Source organism: Archocentrus centrarchus, unplaced genomic scaffold (assembly GCF_007364275.1).
Source record: "Archocentrus centrarchus isolate MPI-CPG fArcCen1 unplaced genomic scaffold, fArcCen1 scaffold_37_ctg1, whole genome shotgun sequence".
Lineage (NCBI taxonomy): Eukaryota > Metazoa > Chordata > Actinopteri > Cichliformes > Cichlidae > Archocentrus > Archocentrus centrarchus.
Genome location: NW_022060264.1, coordinates 3487647 through 3510907, shown reverse-complemented (window position 1 = coordinate 3510907; position 23261 = coordinate 3487647). Strand labels below are relative to the sequence as shown.

General features: G+C 39.1%; 1 protein-coding gene across 4 annotated transcripts; it reads right to left on the bottom strand.

Annotated features, from left to right (window-relative positions):
- Positions 1-2030: 2030 nt before the first annotated feature.
- LOC115776818 (uncharacterized) lies at positions 2031-10910 on the bottom strand. Of its 4 annotated transcripts, XM_030724600.1 has the most exons (8): positions 10751-10906; positions 9901-9934; positions 8468-8544; positions 7209-7314; positions 6117-7100; positions 5285-5437; positions 4403-4495; positions 2031-3120 (listed from the first exon to the last, which is right to left on the bottom strand). In XM_030724600.1, exons 5-8 carry the CDS (start codon positions 7098-7100, stop codon positions 2800-2802), a joined length of 1551 nt encoding a protein of 516 aa, XP_030580460.1. In that variant the 5' UTR covers positions 7209-7314; positions 8468-8544; positions 9901-9934; positions 10751-10906; the 3' UTR covers positions 2031-2799. The 4 variants fall into 4 exon arrangements, with proteins under 4 accessions (XP_030580460.1, XP_030580456.1, XP_030580459.1 ...); XM_030724596.1 differs by lacking the exon at positions 7209-7314 and having other exon boundaries at positions 10751-10910; XM_030724599.1 differs by lacking the exons at positions 7209-7314; positions 10751-10906 and adding an exon at positions 10430-10729.
- Between the last annotated feature and the right edge of the window lie 12351 nt (positions 10911-23261).

Sequence of the window (23261 nt, the reverse complement as noted above, 5' to 3'; positions counted from 1 at the left end):
TTCCTACATTGTAAATTAAAACTGAAGTCAAGTTTTAATCTCTCTCTAGTTTTGACTTGGGAGATCAAATTAATAAAACAAAAAATGAATATTCTGTTAGAGTTAGGGTTAAATGTTCTACTCAATTAATGCAGTTCTGGCAACCTGTTCTTAACCTGATCTAATTGTGAGGCAGAGATGGAAGACTGAACTAAAAGCATCTATGCACACATGCTGGGTGTTATGAGAAAGCGAGAGAGAAAGAGAGAGGGGCAAAGAAACTGTTTTTAATATATGTAACGGCTAACAGCAACAGTAGCTAAGCAGCTTAATAGTAACTTTTGTATTAAAAAAGCAAATCAACAGTGTTAAGACCCAGTGGAGAGATAGCTTAGGGCAGGCAGACTGCCATTTTTGTAAGACACTGGCAAGAACCCTGACATGATCTGCAGCGAATCACATTACATGTTTGTAGCCTTTATGTTTGAAGGCTTACAATATTTTTTTCTTTCCCCCTTTCCCTTTGTTAAAGTTTTTTCTCATTTTTAGTTAGTCTTTAAAAATCAGGAGTTTTGCATAACTTTAGCTGCAATTGATGAGATCATGTTGGCACTAAACTAGGTCACAGCATCTCCCAAGAGGTTTATTATTGAGAGTTATGGCTGCTGCTGATGTTGAGCTTAACAATAATGTCTTGTTAGGCTTTTATTTGACAGGGATGGTATATGAGACAGAAAGGTGGTGAGAGACTACGACATGCAGCAAATGGCCTGGGGCTGGCAGTACGTGGGGCACATGTTGTAATTCACTGCTGTCTCTAAAAAGACAAACAGTAAAAAAAAAATTGAAACTAAACCAGCATGAACATATGTAACTCCTACAGTACATGCAGTACCCACAGCTAAACTGTAGCCACACTGTTAAGTTCCCAGGTTTTTATAAGATATTTGTTGAGTCTGGGCTCTTGTTAAATGTGTTTGTTTTCTTGTGTTTCTTTGTGTGCCTAGTTTCTTTTGATGTTTACATTCCCCTGTGTCTCATCGTGTTTTGTGTTAGCCTTCAGTTCTCAGTGAGAATAGAGTGTCTTTTGGGTACTTCCTGTTTTGCTTTGAAGGTGAGGTTTTTTTGCGTTTTTTTTTTTTTTTTTTAGGTTTATTTCCTGTTTTTGATCCTTTGCAGTTATTTACCCTGTCCTCATTAGTTTTGCTTGTGTTTGCTTTTCTTCTCTTTTTCCATTTATGCTGAATCACCAAACTACCAATTGTCTTTGTTGAATCCTCCATGTGTTCCACTGTTCTTGGCCCCTGTTTTTGTTTCACTTTTAGGATTTTGTATTTTAGGGTTTTTATGATGTAGAAAATGCCTACTTTTCCTTCATTTAGTCACACAGCTGTGCACTCTTAACCCAAATTAGTTGAGTTTACTAGAAAATCGCGTGGAAACTCGTTGCCTTAAACCATTCTAGTTTTTACACAAAGATGAAACTAAATATGTTTAGTAGTCTTTACTAAAATTGATTACCTCATATAAATTTCTTCCCATTTATGTGAGCTAATCAATTTTAGTAAATACTACTAAACATGTTTGATACATTGTACTAAGGTTCTAAGTTAACACAACTAAACATGTTTAGTAGTCTTAACTAAAATTGATTACCTCATATAAATTTCTTCCTATTTATGTGAGCTAATCAATTTTAGTAAATACTACTGAACATGTTTGATACATTGCACTAAGGTTCTAAGTTAACACAACTAAACATGTTTAGTTTCATCTTTGTGTAAAAACTAGAATGGTTTAAGGCAACGAGTTTCCACGCGATTTTCTAGTAAACTCAACTAATTTGGATTAAGAGTGAAAATTACTTTTAAGCTAAACTGTAAAGCAAATAAGCAATTTAACATTTAAAGCTATTTATATTTTGTTAATATAATTAATAACATTTCCTCTTACCCTCTTCCTATTACCCTTTTTATGTTCAAGTTGTATTGAATGTAACACTAAATTGTAAAGAGAATAAATCAAATACATTTCAACATTCCAATATTTTATTTTTTGCAGAATACTTACGCAAAAGACAATTTTAACTGTAGTTTGTCATGTTTTTCAGAAGTATAAAAAAGTATCAAAACAGTAGCCATTCAAAAAAAAGTTTGCCATACAAAAGGCAAGTAAAAATAGGCATATGTGCTTGAACTCAATTCTAACATGTTTAGAGAAGGAATACAAATGCAGCAGCATTCAACAAAAATATTTGCATCCTTTTGAAAAAACTGGACACCTTAAAATAGGACACAATCTCCAACTTGGAAAATGAACAGATCAACTATGTTTAAGGGAAGATTTTGCATGTTTTATGTAAATGTACAGTCTGTGTTGTTAGTAAATGTAATCAACTGAAGCAATAAATTCCTGTGCTGCTATTGACTGAAAAAACCTGTAAAATAAGCAGTAATGTTGCTGTTGAGGAAGAATTACATTATTTTGAATTTACTGCTTCAAATGACTACATTTACCATCAACACAAACTGGACGTTTACATGAAAAGTGCTGAATTTTCCTTTAACTGTATCAACTAAATATTACTATGGAGCCCTGAGCATACACTTCTAAATCCTGTTTTTTAGAGTACAAGTGGCTGGACACTGATGTCTCTTATAACACTGTAAGCTGAACATTACAAACTTTCTTAAGAAATAAAAGTTGTGGCAGTACTGCTGCACTGAACTGCATTAGATAAGAGCAACTTTATCAACTCCATCTGCATTGAGTATATTTTCAACCCCCTGACTGTTCACTGACAACACACAAGACATTTCGTTACATCGCAAGCTGGTTTTTCAATGTTTGTAACTTTGGTTTTAGTTCAACGTGGCCCAGCTCAAGAAATACCTGTTGGATGAACTGGAACGTGAACTTCATAGAAATGGGGTAACTGAGATGCATTGCATATGCAAGTCCAAAGAGAAGACACATAGCTTTTGGCAGGTCTTGAATGTTGTCCATCACCACTTCTCCCTCAATGACAATTTTTAGTGAGGCTGGACTGAGATGCAGGGAGGATGAGGGCACAGCACCTTCAGGTTCAACAAGGAGGATCCCAATGTCAATGTTGCGGAAAGAGTCATCATCATCTGAGTCCTTTATAAATGACAAGAGCACAACAATGATATTTCAGTGACCATCAATAATTGATAAAAAAAAATAACTTCCACAATCAAATTGAAATTTCTGTCATATCTGTTTTATCATGCTATGCAGCCCTAGTTTCCTAGTGTAAATGTTGAATGAGTTGGAGCTCCACAAAAGAACATCTATCCAGCATCTTCATGTGCTAGTGCTAAGTGGAACAATACCTTATCCTTTGAATTGTTTAAAACTATGCTCACAAGTTTTCTTCAATCACTGGAACTGCCATCTGTTTTCCCACGCCTGTCTGTCTATGCCCAAATCCTGACATGAACCCAACACAGCATAGCATAAGATATAAATTAAGATATATATATAAAAAAAAAAAAAAAAAAACTATCCCTTTAAAGTGGGTTGCATGAGGTGCTTACAGATGGTCAGCATACTTACCTACAGTAGATGGTGGTCAGCCTTTCCCCACTTTGGAGAAGCAGCAGGTGGATCAGTGTAGGTAGATAAGCAATGTACTGCTGCAACTTGTATTTTTAGATAAGTCAAAAAATTTATATCAGTTTTAGTGGACGCATACTATTTTCAGCATCTCAAACTGCTGTCCAACGGACCTATCTGACTAGAAAATTAAGTTACAGCACTCTCTTCATGCCAACCAAATGCCATAGGAAAAATTAGTAATTTTACCTCACAGAACACAAGAGTTGTTAGTCTAGCATGTCCTTGATCCTTAAATGTGTGCTACTGTGTGATTTTAGTGAATCCAAACCAATCAAATAATAACACAATCGAACAGACTGAGGCAGCAGTAGAAGAGCCGTTCCTCTGTTCAGCAAAGTAAACAGATTTTGTCTATGAAGTTTGGCAGGAGAAATCTATATACAACTTATATAAAAGTAATTTTATGTCAGAAGTCTGACTGACAGTAAGGTAATGCAGTGAAAATATTCTGTGTATAGTGTACATTTCACTGATCTAGATTTTTTAGGTGGCTAAAATAATGTTGTTATAAACACTGATCACAGCAGTATATTGCTTAGTTTCCTACACCAGTACCTCTGCTGCTTCTCCAAACCGGGGCCGTGTCAAATGGCACTTAATTCAAGTAATACACTGACTTTGGATAAATAGGTCATACAACACAGCTGCAAAACATTATTGCAAAGTAAATATTAAAGAATTTAAAGTATTTCAAAGACCCATGAGAACCGTGTATAAGAGTGAAAATTCAAGATTGAGTTGTTATTGTTCCTTTAGGTAGTCTTTAAGTAAAATTACTTACAAAGGCTGGTTTGTAGAAGTCTGTGGGGTTGTCACCAAGGATAACAGGAAGTCCTCTGAGCACCAGTGTTCGAATATCAGTTGGCTCTGCAGTCTTTTGGGCAGTAAAATGACAAAAATAAGCAAGTAACTAAGCACAATTGATTGTATCAAAAAATATAAAGTCCCCACATCTTCTTAAGCATCGTTATTACGAATGTACAATATATCGGCATTAACATCGGTATCAGCCAATATTAGTCATTTGTTAACATGTGAGTATTGGTCCGATAAACAAAACTGGGCCAATATTAACAACCCATATCTATTTCCATCTTCTTGTCATTTGATTCCGGACGGGCAGGGGAGGAGGTTGGTCATGTGGTATTTGTTTGGTCATGTGACAGCAATGCAGCGCAAGATTGTGAGGAGTTCATCTGAAGCAGAGAATCAATGTCAGCTGTGGGATTGTTTTGTTTTTTCCAAGGTGTCGAAAGGGTAGTGAAATATATATATTGTATACATTATCAGTTATCTGCCATAACAGCAATATTAATATCGGGTATCGATATCATCCCACATTTTAATATCAGTGCATCCCTAATGGTAATCAAGGACTTTTGAAGGCACATTCCCTAAAATTTAAGAAATACATGGCTCATGGTTAATTAACCCACTGAGACAGTAACACCCTTAACACTGAGAAGAACTAGCAGGTTTTACTGAAGTTCTCTGAAAGTTTAAGTGAAGTTCAGAAACTCAGCCTTGTTTTTCCATCCCTAAATTCAAAATCTTTTAATCATTTCAACAATCTATGTGAAGCATGAAAATAAATACAGTTGGACTTAAAGCCAAGTCATTACATGAGCTGTTGCACACAATGCAAGTGATTAATAGGACCAACCTTTGTTTGTTGGGAAAGCTGTGTCAACATTTGGCCAATGTTCCCTCTCTTGGATCGAAAAATCTCGATAAGACGAGGACTGTGCCGATCAATGCTCTCATAGAATTCCTGTTTGAGATTCTTGCCAACAATCCTGTTGAACTCCATGCATACCTGCAAAATACAGAAAATGCTCCAATATTACATCTTTACAGCTAATAACTGAAGGTGGAAGCACCAGAGTGAGGACAGCAATAAAAATTGCACAGGTGTGGACATGGTCAGCTGTAAAACACAAAGCCCCCTTCAACTCACTCACTTAACACTTTAAATTTGGGGATATTTCAGTTATTCTAGTCAAACTTCTTTAACAAAAACTTTGTACCGCACACAACACAGGAGTTGCTTTTCTACTGCCCTGATTGTTTGTAGTATTGTGTTACTTTTGTGTAGCAGACCATTGCTACATATAAACAGACTATTAATATTTTGTGTCAAATTATATATTTTTGTTGGCAAGTAACCTTTTAATAAGCAGGATAGCGTACCGTGAATAGGGAATTAATAGATGATAAACCTCTTCAGAATAATCTGAAATCAGAGTTCTGCATCAGGGTGTTGATTTCACAATAACGACCAACTCAATATACAATATTCCTTACCAAAAAAAGATAAAGGCAGCTGTAGATAGCAACTACCATGTCCTGCATGGTAAAATTACTTTTTTTTTGCTGACAGTGGGAATGGCTAACAGATAAATATTTTTAGGTTTTATAAAGGCAGTTTCCTAAGAGAAACACAGACACATATTTAAAAAAAAAGTTCTCATTATTTTATTCATGAATGAACTAACCTGATCTTCTGTGAAAAGAGCAGGCCAACGTTCCACCATCTCACATACGGCAGGTTCTGACTCCACCACCTCTTTTCTTCTCAATGCAAACGTCAGATCCATCTTCTCTTTTACAAGCTGTCCATTTGGTGTTCTCTTCTGCATTTCATTAACCAAGTCTTTGCGGGCACCCTCAAGGGCTACCTGATTAAATCCGTCTGGAAAGTTGGGTAAGAAGTTGATCTCGCCTTTCTTTGCCTTCTTGATGTTCTTGTTGGCTGGTTCTCCTTCAGTTGAATGCCCTCCTCGTTTCCCTGCATTTACTGCTACATCAAGGCACCCTGATCTTCTGCGCTTTGTTCTGTAATTAGCCATTTTAAATTTTAGACTATTTTTCCAGCCGCTACAGCGACTGGTTGAGCCTCGCTCCTGGAGAGAGGGGTGCTTGCTTATGAGGGCTTGTGCAACACTTTCGAACTGAGCATTATTTGGGTATGCTGTGTAACTATACATGCTCTCTGCCAATCTTTCAAGAATCTCATGTTTCAGCTCTTTTGTTACTTTCAGGTGCGTACCATCACGAAGAAACTGAAGATCTGCTTGCCTAAGTCTATATGCTACATCAACAGAAAAATCTGGGATATCAAAACAATCTGGCCACTGTTTCTGTCGCTCCTGCGAGGATGTAGAGAGGATCTCTGTATCTGCTACACTGGGTGTGCCACTCAAAATTTCTTCAGATGTTGAGACAGATACCAACTCAAGTAGAGGGATGACCTTGACTGTTGGTTTTTCAGGAAGATCTTCGATATCTGTCAGATTGCACACTTCATAATTGAATTCAGGATCTTGGTACTGGAGACTGAAGTTGAAATTAAGTCCCAGTGATTCTTTAAGCTTGCCTATCAAATCCTCCACTGTAGTAGGTCTTGTATTCAGAACAACCTTTCTTATATCTGTCTCTGTGAAAATTACTCTCAAGGTCATCTTCTGGTGTGCTGCCATCTTGGAAATAAAAAAAATAGCTTATTAGAAATATATACACAAAGACATAGATATTCAGTTTAACATATGGCTTATCAAAAAAGATACAAAATTACCAATTAGGCTTACATTTAGACTCTATCCAGAGCAATGCTAGTACTGACAACACTTGTGGTTTCTCAACACAGAATATAGCGAGTGAGTGTCACTGCTGAATTTTCTCCAAATCTGTATGCTGACAGAGGGAAAACATCATTCAGCTCTTTTAGTTCCACCACACACAAAGAGGGATTTGCGCTGCCACAGAGTTCAAATGATCTGAAATGTTCATGGTACCATGCCGTCATTGTATTGCACACAAACAAGATCTCTGTGTTTATTGCCACAATCTGCTTGATCTGTTTGAAATTTGGGAGGCCTGAACATGAACCGACAGAGAGTATCATATCAGCACAATATCTAATTCCATCTACAGAGACTGATGATGCAACCAGAACCTTTGTAAGCTGGGGTACTCTCTTGCAGAAAACTTGTTGGACATTCTCGGGGAAAGATGTGATCAGTGCTGTGGTAACTTTGTCCAGCTCAACTGAGGGCTTGAAAAACGAACTTGTGTCCAAACAGTAAGCCATCATTTTCTGATGCTTTACAGCCAGTGTAAGTGCCACATGTCTGAAGTTGTGTGCATTACGAATGACCCGCTTGAAGAATTTATGTTTTCCCTCGAAACGCATTGTCCAGACATCTGACAGTGGGCCAAATGCCTTAATCATCTCAGGATAATGCTCAATGAAGTGGTGTTTTGGACGCAATTTGAAATTTGGGAATGTAGTTTGCAACAGTTCTCTGTGTTCTGACACTTTGCAGTCAAAGAAATGTATAGACTCTTCAGTGTGCCTTGTTGCTACAGCCAATTCAACAATATCTTTAAGGAGCATCAGAACGTTCCAGGCATCGTCCCCTTCAGGCACTTTATGGCCAATGAGAAGTGGGAGCAACCTGATTAGAGCCCAGTTCTCATGGCCATTTCCACCTATGGTCCCTTTGGTAGAGAAGCCTTGGGCAATAGGCTGAGGCTGGTCAGTTTTGTCATGAAAAGCATATGCAAAAGATTTGATAGCATGGTTCAGTGTTTCTAATGTGAAATATTTCTTAGAAATCAGTTCTGAAATGCAGAGTGATAACTCAACAGGAACAACCCCTTCAAAAAGGTCGTGTAGGATGTCAGGGGGATAGCCACGAGCAACATGAAAGTGCTCCAGACTGTCAGTTAGTACACATCGTCCCTTTACACCATACTGTTTTGCCAAAGTGGGATCCTGCTGTACCTCCTGTACCTGTTTGTTGTGAATGTCTGCAGTTCGGGGTTCAAAAGAGCCCGAGCTTACCTCCTTGTCTTGGATCTCACTCCTCGTTGCCATGCAGAACCTGCAGAACTTGTCCACTCCAAAGCTCTCAAAGAATCCTGCAAAAGAATGAGCAGCCAAGTTATCAGCAGCCACATACAACACTGTGCCTTTGACACATGCTCCCAACTTCTCAACATATAGGCCATCTTGCTCCAAAGAAACCAGATCCTGGATCAGAGGATGAAGAAATTTAGCATAGCCATATTCTTTTACATCAGAGGCTTTACATAAAAGAGCAAGTTGAATGGACTGGAGTGTGGACCTATATTTTGATGGCACATTGGCAAGCACCCAATACACTGCACTCATTTTATGTTTCTTCTTAGATGTCCCTAATGGATTGGACACTTCAAAATCATCTGTGTAAAGTCCAACAGCGATTCTGAATTCCTCGCTGTTAAGGAGGCCATTTCCTTTACAGTACAAACCATCTCTGTATGTACTGTACTCATGTGGCACATGTTTTTGTACTGGAAGAGCTTTATCTAAAATGTCTGCCCTGTTCAACATTTTCTGTAACATGGCATTTATAGGAACATATACAGCACTAGATTTCTTTTCCCTGGCAATAAAGTACTCAACTGGCATAACCACATCAAAGTTTTTGTTTACATATGCTGCTCTCCTTTTAGAGGTTGATAAGGAGCCACCCTTGCCACAATACTTTAGTATGATATTGCTCTCTGAGGCAGCCCTGACTACCTGTTTCACAGTTGAATCATCTACATCTGTGTGTAGCTTCAAAATGTCCTTGACTGAATTGTGCAGCAGTGGTTGGGACAGTTCACTTAAATGTAGGAGCTGTTGTATAACTTCATCGATAGAACTTTGTGGAATGTGGAGGATGGTTTGCATCTTTAAAAAAAGAGCAGCTAGGTTGTGCTCCAACTGTTTCCCAAGATCATGATGCTCTTCATTGCTGGACTCTTCGCTGCCTTCTAAATCAACAGTGTTGTTTGGGGGCCCATGTTCCTCTTCTGCCACTTCATTGGTTTCACTACCAGACACTATTTCTGGTTTGAACATCTTCCAATTGCCTGTTCTGTGCTGTTTACTTCTGTGTGCATTGAATGTGGAGTACACAGTAGTATGAAAGTTACACCCATTATATGGACAGTGGACTCTGTGATTAACTTTTAAATGTGTACTCCGCAAGTGAGTGATAAAAACTGCCTCTGTGCAAGCAGCAGAAAAATCACAGGACTGACAGTGAAAGGTCAGTGTTTCACACAGTTGTGCATCTTGGTCTTTCTGGTGAATTTTGGATAAGTGGACCCTAAGTGCACTGATGGACTTAAATGTGCATAAACACTCTTGGTGTAAGCAAGGAAATGGTACAGTTCTGGTGTAGCTTCCATGTTTTAGCCTGTAATGTTTTAAGAGGTAACCCCTTTTCTCTGATGTAAACTCACAGTATTTGCACTTCCACTGCATCTTCACACGGACCTGTAAGAACAAAAAATAATAAAAATTTTAGCACACTTGTCCACAACCATGTCATCAGTGATCAAGGAAATATGGTACTTTGAAATACTGTCTCCCTTTGAAATTTCTGTTCTCAGCCTGAAAATTTTGTTTTCCCATTTCACATTAGAGTTAAAATATTGCCAAATGAGTTAGGCTTACCCTTCTGTCTGCAGACAATTGACAGGTTTAATAACGTTTCTAACTTGTTGTCAGTTCTGTATTTTAAGAGTCTGGAGATCAGAGGTGGAGAAGAAGAACTGGCGATAACCTCAGCTTCAGCTCTTTAGTCATACAAGATTTCAACCTTTGTGTCCGACCATTACATTTCAGTACATACGAAACCGTATAGAAAAAAAACGTGGACTAGGTTAACACAAGCACATGCTGTTACGAACGATGTGAAACGCTAAGCTAACGATAGCATTTAGCTGTCTTGACACTACTGGAGCGGCTTTTTCGATTAAAAAAAATTACCCTCAGAGACAGGATACACTCGGCTTAAACTTGGTGTAATAAAGGTTTATTTCAGCAAAGTACATCTCTCCTAAAGTAACTGTCCGTTATAAACTGAGACTCGTCAGTATGCTAACACTAAGCCAATGCTAACATTCGCGCTCGCCACTCCACTCGCGATATTTAACTTCGATTCCAAAACCCCTCACTTTACCAAAGTGTCGATAATGGTGGCGGTAGGCTGTAACTATAATTTTCAGTTATATCTGCACATGGAACTCAGCTATCTTTTAAGCAAAGAAATAGCTAGAATTATTTAAAATAGTTATTCTTCACACTTACCAGTCAGGAGTCGTTGAACTTGCCACGGTGCATGTTGCAGCAGGACTGAGTTTGAATATGCCCCGCCCCTTCACTTCAAAAACATAATATCTTTAGTAATCTCTGCTTAACAAGTTCATTACACTCTATATTTGTGTAGAAAAGTACAGTTAACTAATTTGATTTAGTAATGGGACAACATTTTTACCAAACACGAAAGAATAAGTAATGATTACTAAAACGTTTAATTACAATTAATATCTGGGTTAAGAGTGTGAGTATAGGTGCAGGGCACAGCAGTGCATTTTAAAGGAGCAGCTAATGCAAGCTTAAACCAATCTCCATCCATCCATCCAGCCATCCATCCAGCCATCCATCCATCCAGCCAGCCATCCATCCATCTTCTTCCACTGGAAGACAGCTGGGGCAGGCTGGAGCCTATCAGGCAGGGTACATGCTGGACAGGCTGCCAGTCTGCCACAGGGGTAACACACAGACAATCATTTGCCCTCACATTCACACCTACGGCCAATTAAGACTCACCAATTAACCTAATACACATGCTTTTGGACCGTAGAGGAAGCCACAGTATCCACAGAGAACCCACAAAAAAGGCCTCAACTGGGAGGTGGATTCACACCCAGAGTCGTCTTGCTGTGAGGTGACAGTGGAAATTACACCATCATGCTGCCTGCTGAAAGAAGCGCGTGCTGTTAGATAATAATATGAACATTTCTTTAGACTTTCTGCTGTGAAAAGCCCCAGAGGGGAAAAAAATGGCAGAGTAAGATACATAATATGACAGGGCAAGATTCATAGAGTCACAAAGTAACAGATGGCAGCACGAAAAAATATAGTGTCACAGCTTGTCAAGCTCTTCTAAAACAGCGTGCTCACACTGAGTCATCGTTGTCAGTAAAGGTTCAGATTTAGACCTTAATTCTCCCATTTCACTTTATTTGTTGTTGCTCAGATTTTAGAAGATTTAATAAATTCCCTTACAGCAGGGGTTTTATTTGCAATTATAGTTCACACAGAAAGTTTTTTTTTTATATGCAATTGAAGCTTGCTTGGGGAGTCTGAACAGATGGAATGAACCCATTCAAGCTGAAGCTAATGCCATTGTTGAGTTGAAATTACAGGAGAGACGCCAGCTGAAAGCATAAATTTGTCTGATTGCTTAAAATGCAGGTTCAACAGCTCTCCTCCTCAGCTCTGAGTTTTTTACAAACATAATGAGCTGTAATTGGTCAAGAGACAAGTGTGATACCACCAGTCATACTGTACAATTATAATGTAATGGATTTACATGTTTGAAGCTAACAAGAAATAAATGGCAAAAACAATGAATTTGTGTAATTATGATATAATTATATAATAATTATCTGAATGTGTACAAGATATCTGAATGTTTACATCCCAAACATCAATATATAGCATTACTGTAGTGTTGTTCAGTGGGTGTAAGTTATCTTGATTTGCAGCTGTGATTGACTTAATCATGGATTAGCAGAAAGTATATGTGGAGCTTCATACATGACTTATACATCAGAACTTCAAAGATTAATTTTTGCACCTAGCAAGTAAAGAATACAGACAGTATGTTGCTGGTGGGGAAGTAGTTCAAAGGTTGTAGTCAGCCAACTAGAGAAATTGTGATTAGTTATCAGGTACAGCAATCGTCCACCAAAGTCCAAAAACAGTCAAAGCTGTGGTGGTTGGGCTACACTTTTGGGTCAAATTTGTGCCTGGAAGGAGGCCAACCTTTGATACCATGTCTCCAACTCCCTGGTCATGAAAGAGCAGGCACTGTTTGCAAATAATGTCACCAGCATACGATAGTGGTGTCCAGTTCCACTATAAATAACCTACACTTTTCTAAATGTGACATTCATCTTGTTCTGAGTGGTGTATACTGCCTCCAAGAGAAACCAATTTGCTCTCAAGCCAATGCTGACAAAATGTTTCAGCCTAAAGCTGCTGATGTGAATTCCACCTCTTGGACAGAATCATTATCCTCGACATTTCCCATGCCTGCTGTAGCCTGTTGGTCAAACAAAAACCAGACGCTCCAACAGGGCAATCAGGCCTCATATCTAAAAGAACACTTGAATCCAAAAGTTATTCATTTAAACTAGGGGATGATTTAATATTTTGGGTGGGTGGATAATCAAATATATAATTTCATTTCCACTAAAACTAAACCAAAAATGGTATCGATATTGAGTTTTGGTTTAGCTTTTTCTGGTGTACCTTTTGGTTTAAATCTGTTAACTTTTCTAAGGTCTAACTCAAACCCTAGGCAATCATATATTATGTTGTTATGAAAGTCCTCAATCAGGGAACAACAAAAAAAAGATCTTTCAAACAGGCACACATCAAAACCTATTCACATTTTCATTTACAAAAGAATCAGTTTTGCCTTTTTCAACAATATAGTCTTAGGTTAGGATTATGTTTAAGTTTATGGTTAGTGCAGGGATGGGCAATTCCAGGCCTTGATGGCCGGTGTCCTGCAGGTTTTAGATGTGTCCCTGATCCAACACACCTGAATCAAATGGCTGAATTACCTCCTCAGTATGCAGTCAAGTTCTCCAGAGTCCTGCTAATGACATCTATATGTGATTCAGGTGTGTTGGCTCAGGCACACATCTAGAACATGCAGGACACCGGCCCTCGAGGCCTGGAGTTGCCCACCCCTGGGTTAGTGCTTGTGATCATTTAGACTTTAGTGGCTCAAGCTTATTTTGAAATGTGTCAACAATGTAAAAAATGAAAATATACAATAGAACTGCTGAATTACTGTATATTTCCATATACAATAGAAGTTTAATTTAACCTCTGAACATGAATGTTTATAAGTTAAATTCCAAACATAAATTATCGTGGAAATTACATACAACATGTGTAATTGAACTTATCGATTCCTCTCTGTATCGTGATACCGTTATTGTTGTGAGGATGGTATTGTGACTTTTTACTGCCCTTCATGAAGCACAATTCAAAATTATTCTGACTAGGAGTGTAAAGAAAGTGGAGTTTAAGGTCTACGCACACTTGATCTCATTCATTTTCTCTTGTCCAGGCCTGGACACCTTCTGAATGACTCCAGCCAAGTGGCAGTCAGACGGACTTTTAATTACATAATAGTGACGTGCTGTAATATACACTGCAACATTTAAAGCTAGCTGCTGTAGTTTAAGGAAAAAGGCCATTATGCAATCATTTATCACTCATAAATCTTCTTTACAATGAGACAAAATCCACTTCTCAGCAGAAGTTGTCAGAAGCAGCAGAGATCAGGTGTACAAGCTACATGGTAAATGGACTAGTTCTTATATAGCGCTTTTCTACTCAGTATGAGCACTCAAAGCGCTTATACAACACGTTTTACATTCACCCATGCACTCCCATTCATACAAGCACTTCCATGTTTACTAAGCTAAGTGCTTTTAATTAGCTAACATTCACACACATTCATACTCCGACGGGACGGTCGGAGTTTAAGTATCTTGCCCAAGGATACATTGGCATGTAGCCCAGAGTAGCCAGGAATCGAACCACTGACCTTCCGATCAGTAGGTGACCTGCTCTACCTACTGAGCTACAGCCACCCTTGTATTGGGGAATGGGATGTAGATAAGATGGAGTGGTGTTGGTCCCAAATCAGTCAGATAAGGCACTGTATGAAGCTAACCTTTTCCTGACCTTTTGGAGGTCAGGATGGCTGTTGCTCTGCTTCAGTCAGTTAATGACCTGCCAAACTGAATGATCTCTGAAAATGTTGGATTGTGACATGCATGAAACCAAACACTCACGCTCCACGAGTTCAAGTCAGGTCAAAACCATCAACTCGGCTGACACATCTTTATGAAATGATCATCAGACATATAAAGTAAGTTACGTTTATCTTTGGGCCCCTACAAAGTCCCTGTTATACAAAGTCTCTAATAAAACCCTGAAATCCAAACATGGGGTCTTTAGCAACCCAGAAATCTCACTACTGTCTTGAATGATGTAGACTGTGGTCTGAATAATGTTAGACATCATCTGTGATGACCCCAGCTCCAAAACCTTTTTTTTTTTTTTTTTTTTTTTGGTGTATACCACAATGATTGAGTTATTTGGCCCCTGATTTCCAGGACTTTGGAAATAATAATAAAAAATGTTCTGAAAGGACAGTGTTAGGCTCATCAACAATGATGACTTAGACCTTGGGTTAGTCTCATATATTTTATATTTCCACCGTTGTTTTTTTTTTTTTTACCCATAACCCACTGCAACTCTCCAGTCGACTTGTGGTTACAGAAAAAGTGCCGAAGAGTTTTTTTTTTTTATCAAATGTTCACAAATTGGAAGTTGGACAGGTAGATCCTAACTTCTATTTGGAGCCTTTACTGGACCCATTCAGAGCATGTTATGGAAAAGGACAAGAAAATACTGCAATATCAATGAAAATGCTACACTGTAGTAAACCTGACACCTGGGGCTGCACAATTATGTTAGATCAGGGGTGTCCAAACTACAGCCAGCGGGCCAAACATGGCCCAAGCTCAGATTTTATATGGCATGTGTTAATTTTGGCCCACCGGCATATGCAATAAATACAACTCAGCAACTGTTCTGGCTGCCAAGTTCTGCCAACTGCTTCAAAACCTCAAAAAGAAGATTGAATGATTTACCCATTTACAGCCCGTGATGTGTGATGCTCTGCAGCTTGGGTGACACACAACAACTTTTCAGACTTTTTTCCCCCCCAAAAAGCAACTAGTGAGAAATTTAACGATTTCCTTCATATGTATGGACTTCACTTTGGCACTGAGGTGACATCCACCCAGCCCCCAGACCTTGTTGCAAACAAATCTGCAACTTTTCCAGAGACACTTTTCACAAACAGAGCCCTGCACCACAAGCTTCCCAGCTCTGCGGACGGTCACGGTTCCTAGTACGGGTGTGCAAACGAAGTGGTATTTGGGTTTTTGCCATTATTGAAAAGGACACATTGCTGTTTGACCCAGCATCTGTCTCTCAGACCTTTTTACTGGTGTTATGCCAAAAGGTGATTTTTTGGATTTGCTGTATTTAAACTGGTGTAAATGACTTTTTGGCCAATAATCTGTCAAGCATATCTCTCATGAATTATATAAATTCATTACGAGTGAGAAAGAACTCTCCTGTCACAGGTAGAAGCTGCAATCACATTTTGGCAGACTGACTTTTATATATTCTTTATCAGGGAAAAAAAACATTTTTTTCAGAGAAATCTGACCAAGGGGGCAGCAGAAGTTGCAACAAATATAACATCACAGCTCTATAAACATAGTTGAAGAGGACAAAAAGGACTGGATTGATTATAATGTAGATACAGTAACGCAGTCATGAAGATACAAAACAGGTCATTTCTTTATTTTAATTATAAGGCCTTCATAAATCCTGTTGACTACAGTCTACTTACCAATATGAGCAGAGACATTATACATCAAAAACACATAAAAACGATCATGATCACTTTTTGGCGCAACACCTGTATAAGAACAAGTTTCCAGAGATTGTTTGGCTCCACACATTCGCGTGCACAGATTTTCTCTGTTCTGAACTTGAATAAGAACTGTTTGAGATGCAGACTAAGTGACTCCCACCTACGTGACATTTTACATGTCTACCACTGCTCTGGAGCCAGACCTGCCCCGTGTACCTGTGTGCCCTTCACATGTCAGTAGCTCACCTGTTGCTCTGTTATCAGAATTACACAGTAGTATTTTACAGTTTTTATATGTTATAAATTTCAGTTGGAAATTCAGAGCTTTTATGCTCTGACGTGTTCCTCTGAATGCTTACATCTGGTTACTTCATGTTTGTTTGCTGCATGGAAATGAAAGTGTCAAATAATATTTATATGCATCTTTCATTCTTTAAAATAATGTCATCAGGGACTGTTGGGCCTCGAGCACTTTCACATTGTCAAATCTGGCCCTCCTTGAAAAAAGTTTGGACACCCAGGTTAGTTCTTAAGATGCAGGTTTGTCAGGCAGCAGTCCAGGGTTGCACTCCATTGGAAACTTTGTCTTTTGCATTTTGATTGCCTTTTCTCCCACTTGCTCAGATGTTTTGTTTTTCACCAGCATTTAACGTTTGCTTCCACTTGCTGCTTTGATTTAGGTACTAAATGGTTAGGTTCAGAGAGAGATTGTGGTTTGTAGTTTGCGTAGTAGAACAACAGTAACCCTGCTTGTTGAAAAACGACAAAACAATATCACTAATGTCATATCCCAGTACCTAGGGCACAGATGCTAAAGTACAGCAATGGCATTAATTGATGTCTTGAGAATGGGAATGGGCTTTACTGTTATTTCTAAAAGCAATTAAATATAACATACCTTGAGTTACTGGCAAATCTTTGCATTTTCTATGTAGAAATGTTAGAAATGCAAAGACTATTGTCCATTTTGACATTTTAATACAAGAATATTGACCAATAATTTTAGGAATACCATGTAGCAGAGTCCTTAAAAAAAATGTATGAATTATACAGTGTTTTACAGTCGCACATCACTAACATGGTCTCACAGGTTCAGCCCTCCTTTGGGCCACAGCTACAGTCAACCTCACACAAATACTGAGATAAAATATCAAAGAAAAGAACCATGGTGACTTCTCAGCTGAGTCAGCAAGCTCCTGTCCCAGCAACAGAGGAGAAGGAGGGCAGATACAGAGAAACAGAGGAAACTGCTGTGTCTTAGTTTTGATAACCAGCCAACAAAATCGCTGAACCTTTCATCTGGGGGTGTTTGGCAGGGTGGAGTATGTGTATGTTCTGCTGTGAGTGTCTGTGCTTCACCCGCCCGTTTCTGCTTCCCTAAGACAGTCAAACAGAGATGCTAATCCATCTTCATCTGTTACGGCTGCTGTGCTGTGTGCAGACCATGGCCTCTGAAGGGAAATGCATTTCAGTGCATGCACACTTAAAAACTCTCTTTCACCTAACGTGCTGAGCTAGTGCAAATTTGTTAACAACACCCCCTTATATTACAGGATGCCAAGTGACCCCGTGCTTCTAATCACAAGTCTTATGATAACTCAGAACAGCACAGTCATCACATTTCAGGATCAGTTATGATTGCTGATTAAGCTGGAACAGGAAAAAAAAAGAGGAAATGAGTATAATTCAAAAAAGAAAATAATTTTGGGGCTTGGAGACATGAATCATCACTGATATTACAGAATCTGAAATTAAGCACTTTGATGCAGCAGAATCTGACATAGAGGGCCCTTGTCCTATACTGTCCCATATTTATAGTCACGTCAAGTCAAGTTTATTTCTAAAGCACATTTAAACACAACAGGAGTTGACCAAAGTGCTGTACATTTAAAATAAATACAATAACTTAAAACACAAGCTAAGGAGACAAACATAAAACATAAAACAATAAAAATCAGTAAAAGAAAACAACATCACTAATGTATCCAGGACTTAGGACTCATTCTGACTTAAAAGCCAAATAATAAAAATGGGTTTTCAAATGGTTTTTAAAGGTGTCAACTGTAGGAGAGGTCCTGATATGAAGAGGCAATTTGTTCCAGAGTTTCGGAGCAACAGCTGCAAAGGCCCGATCACCTCTGTGCTTTAATCTTGACCTCGGTACAGTTAGGAGCATTTGCTCAGCAGACCTCAGTGACCTAGTGGGAGTATGCAGGCTTATAAGATCAGAGAGGTAAGACGGTGCTAACCCATGCAGTGCTTTAAAAACAAATAGTAAAACCTTATAATCAATTCTAAAACTGACTGGCAACCAGTGTAGGGATGCTAGTATGGGGGATATTTGGTCTCGTTTATGAGTGCCGGTTAGTAACCGTGCTGCTGCGTTTTGGATCTGTTGTAGTCGATGAAGTAGCATCAGACTGACACCTGAATAGATACTATTACAGTAGTCAAGTCGGGATGAAATGAAGGCCTGGACCGCTCTCTCAAAGTCCACGAAACAGAGAAATGGCTTCACCTTTGCAAGTAGACGAAGATGGAAGAAGCTAGAATTGATGACAGCATTAATGTATTTGTCAAAAGTAAGAATAGTGTCAAAGATCATCCCAAGTTCCTTGCAAAGGGTTTATTATATATCTTTAAGGGGCCAAGATCATAGAGGTCAGGGTTACCAAACACAATGACCTCGGTTTTCTGCTCATTCAAATTAAGAATGTTTAAGAAGAAGAAGAAGAAGAAACAGCCTTTATTGTCCCGCAAAGGGGAAATTTAGGTGTAACAGCAGCAAAAATGTCAAAACACAACAGGACAAGATTAACAATACTACTACTACTAATAATAATAATAATAAAAATAAAATAATATATACTGTACAGGATTATAACTAGAGGAAATGACAATATACTAGAGCCATCCATGTTTTAACTTCTTCCAGACAATCCAGTAAGGCCTTCAAAGGACTCATAGAATTTTGTTTCAGTGGCAGATAGATCTCCGAGTCATCTGCGTAACAGTGAAAGGGGATGCAATGTTTTTTTAAAAATTGAGCCCAAGGAGAGCATATAATTGGAACAAAGGGCTGGGCCAAGAATGGACCCCTGCGGCACCCCACCTGAGAGCAGGCTTTCAGAGGAAGAAGTATCTCCCAGCCTAACTGTAAAAATGTTTGTTAAATGGGATTTAAACCATTCAAGTGCAGTTACTTTGATTCCAACAAAGTGCTCCAGTCAAGATATAAGGATACCATGAGCTATGGTATCAAAGGCCACACTAAGGTCTAAAAGTACTAAAATGGCAGAGTCCCCCAAGTCAGTAATAGTTAAAAGGTCATTTAAAACTTTTAAAAGTTTAATTTCAGTACTGTGGTGTGCTTTAAACCTAGACTGAAATACTTCAGTAATACCATTCTGGTCTAAGAAAGTCTGGAGCCAAAGGAGGACAACTTTATCTAAGACTTTAGAAAGAAATGGCAGTTTAAAAATCAATCTGAAATTGGATAAAACTGTTGGATCAAGGTTTTGTTTTTTAAGAATAGGTTCTACCACAGCATGTTTAAAATCAGCAGGGACACACTCAGAATTAAGACTACTATTGATAATAGACATCACACTCTTTCTCACTGTGTGAAGAAAATCCTTTAGTAGGCGAGATGGAATAATATCCAGAGGACATTTCATGGGTTTTAATTGGCTGACTACTTCATTCAACAGTGAGAAAGACATGGGCTCAAAGTGGTCAAAGGTAACAGAGGTTAGTGTGTGAGCAGATGGGTCAGTGACAGGAGGGATAATATGAGACCTACAGTAGTATTAGCAATCCTGTCAAAAAAAATTTACTCTAAGCATCTGAAGAAAAGCTACAACTGTTAGTTCAATAAGGAAAGTTAATTTGAAAGAACTGAACATGATTTATTGAGATACAGAATTCAATTAAGCTATTTAACAAAACATAATTTCAGCCAGTCTCAATGGCTGAAATTGCTCGAGGCCATGGTCCTCAACCGGAAAAGGGTGGAGTTCCCTATCCGGCTCAGGAACAAGTTCTTGCCCCAAGTATCTCAGGTTCTTGTTCACGAATGATGGGAGAAGGGAGCGGGAGATCGACAGACGGATCGGGGCTGCTTCTGCAGTTATGCGGACGCTGCACCGGTCGGTCGTGGTGAAGAGGGAGCTTAGTGTAAAAGCGAAGCTCTCGATTTACCGGTCGATCTACGGTCCTACCCTCACCTATGGTCACGAGCTTTGGGTAGTGACCGAAAGAATAAGATCGGGAATACAAGCGGCAGAAATGAGTTTCCTTTGAAGGGTGGCTGGCCTCTCCCTTAGAGATAAGGTGAGGAGTGCGGCCATCCGGGAGGGGCTCAGAGTAGAGCCGCTGCTCCTCCACATCAAAAGGACCCAGTTGAGGTGGCTCGGGCATCTGATTAGGATGCCTCCTGGCCGCCTCTTGAGTGAGGTGTTCTGGGCATGTCCCACCGGGAGGAGGCCCCATGGTAGACCCAGGACACACTGGAGAGATTATATCTCTCAGCTGGCCTGGGAACACCTTGGGGTCCCTCTGGATGAGCTGGAGGAGATGGCTGGGGAGAGGGAAGCCTGGGCTTCTCTGCTTAGGCTCCTGCCCCCGCGACCCGGCCCCGGATAACCGGAAGAGAATGGATGGCTGGATGGATGGATGGATGGATGGATAATTTCAGCCATGATAAGAATTAAGTCTGTACACCCAGAGTCTAGAACCCCCACTTGTGGAGGTGAAGATGAAGATGGAGTCTTGGATGGAGCTCTGAGTGAGCAGGGTGAGATGGTGGTGGGTTGCACGAATGAGAATCTGAAAGGCACTGAGAACACTGAGGGTTAAAGTGCGCAGAATGGAGGCTGACTGGCTCGAAGAAAGAAGTCAAGAAGATAATTGGACCAGAGTAATCATGTCGATATAGGGTTTGACAGTATGGGGAAATGATGTAAAAAAAAAAAAAAAAAATAAATAGACTAGCAGCCAAACACCAAGGAAAGAAGGCAGATGAGTGATCACAGATTTTCCTTATTGAACTTAGACATAAGCTTCATTTTGATAATGCTATCTGATATGATATCAGTCTACTGTTTCCATTACACATAAACTATAAAGAAGTTGAAAATGTGATTAAAAAAAAAAAACAAGCCAAATGTCATGACTTAATATTTCACCTGTTTGGCTGAAATCTGTCCTCTTGTGACCAAACTCCTAGACATGCATGTCCAATAATATCAACATAAATAACTTCATCCACTGAATTTCTTCTTAAATTTCTTTTTAAAATATGTTAAGATTTAACCGATACTGGGAACAAACCTTTTCAGCTGCCGTTTCAAATGAGCAATAGCATTCCCAAATTCTCTGTGCTGATGCAGAGCTGTTGAAGCATTAAGTAATTTCAGGTGCAGGAAACATATATGAAAAAGATGTAGAGCAGAGCCAAAGGGGGAGAGAAGCAGAGAGAAAAGACATGAACAAGACAGGACCAAGCTGCTTCATGGGCATCATGTTTTTGCCACTTATACTTTCAGTACAGTTTGGAACATTTTCCTTTTATCAAAAGGAAAAAGAAAAGGACCTAATCAGCTACTGTTTTCATGGTAGACCATGAGGTCATACCTGATGTTTACTGTCCGGTTCAGTTTAGACTCTAATCCATTTGGCTACAAAAGCTGCAGATTCAAATTGTATGCTGAAAGAACTCTGCCAATTTTCTTTGAAAAGAGGGGAGTCTTTTAAACTCTGAAAGTGCAATCTGATTCATACCAACCACAGATATGAAGGTATGTAAGATGTAAGATATGTAAGAAGGTATGTTTCCTCTTGATTGCAGATCCAAATTAAGATCATTAATTATAACGTTCCTCATCTTCTCAGTGCAAAGTATTCACTTTACAAAACTCTGAACAGTAATGGTTAGTTTTAATACATGAAACCTAAGGTATTATATGTAGACTGAAAATTTCTTGAAGATTTTTCTTTGAAGAAATTTTTAAAGATGCTATCCATCACCGAAGGTAATCCAGTGGTGACTGACCTTATTACTAAGTGATGAAAGTATTGCAGTATTTATATATTTACAGTATCATAAACTGTGCATCAAAGGCAACTTCCTTCACTGTGATCTGTTGTTCACATTGACCTATAATGTGTACACCTTAAAATCAGGTCATTGTTGCTCACAGAATGATGGAAAAGATCAATTATTGCCTGGCTTCTTTATTAACAAAGGTAGCTCGTATTGCTGCCCCAGGACTGTGTGTGTGTACGAAACAACATTTGCTGTGAGTGTGTGAGTGACTCAGTCTAACTTGGTGGGTTTGTTGTGGGAAGTGAGTCTCTCAATATGTGAGAGAAATAGCTTTGGTAACAGAAAAGTGAGTGCTGTTAGTGCAGCCAGCTTACTTTAGTAAAGTAGTTAAGGGAAGAGAGCTGTAGTAAAGTAGAAACTGAGTTTGACTAAGTACTGGTGCTAGATCTTTTAAAATGTCATATTTTTGACATATATATTTTTTTAATATCACAGTTCTTCTGAGTTTTGACTAATGAGACTCTCTTCTCTAAGACCCTGGCATCTGTGCACACACTATAGTTCCCCTTCTAAACAAGTAGACCACCATCCCATTTTGCCAATCCAGAGACACTGTCACCGACCTCAATACAATGTTGCAAAGGCTTGTCAAGCAGGTCAACCTCACAACATCCAGAGCCCTGAGGAACTTGGGCCAAATCTTGTCCTCCCCAGCAGCCCTGCCACAGAGGAGTGGTTGCCCTCAGTGGAGGAGTACAAGTGTGGCACACCCAAAATGTATGGCCACTTTTGTGTTAATCTGTTAATTTCATTTATTTAATTTGCTTACCTGTGATTTCCAGCGACAAAGACTCAAAATATTTTTGGGAAACATGACCAATATTTGTGCTGATTTATTGGGCAACATGGACTATACAGAAGGACAGTAAAATTGGAGCAACACCTCAGGTGGAACTGTTGATTCCAGGGAAGATGCACCCCGGTTGCTTTAGGGGGGTGAATTTCCG

Excerpts from the sequence above, each read along its gene's own strand:
- LOC115776818 (XM_030724596.1), bottom strand. The coding sequence starts at position 8,500 with ATGGCAACGAGGAGTGAGATCCAAGACAAGGAG. Across the intron at positions 4,496-5,284 it reads AGCTTTCCCAACAAACAAAG|ACTGCAGAGCCAACTGATAT; the intron begins GTTGGTCCTATT and ends ACTGCCCAAAAG. Across the intron at positions 3,121-4,402 it reads ACTTCTACAAACCAGCCTTT|GACTCAGATGATGATGACTC; the intron begins GTAAGTAATTTT and ends TCATTTATAAAG.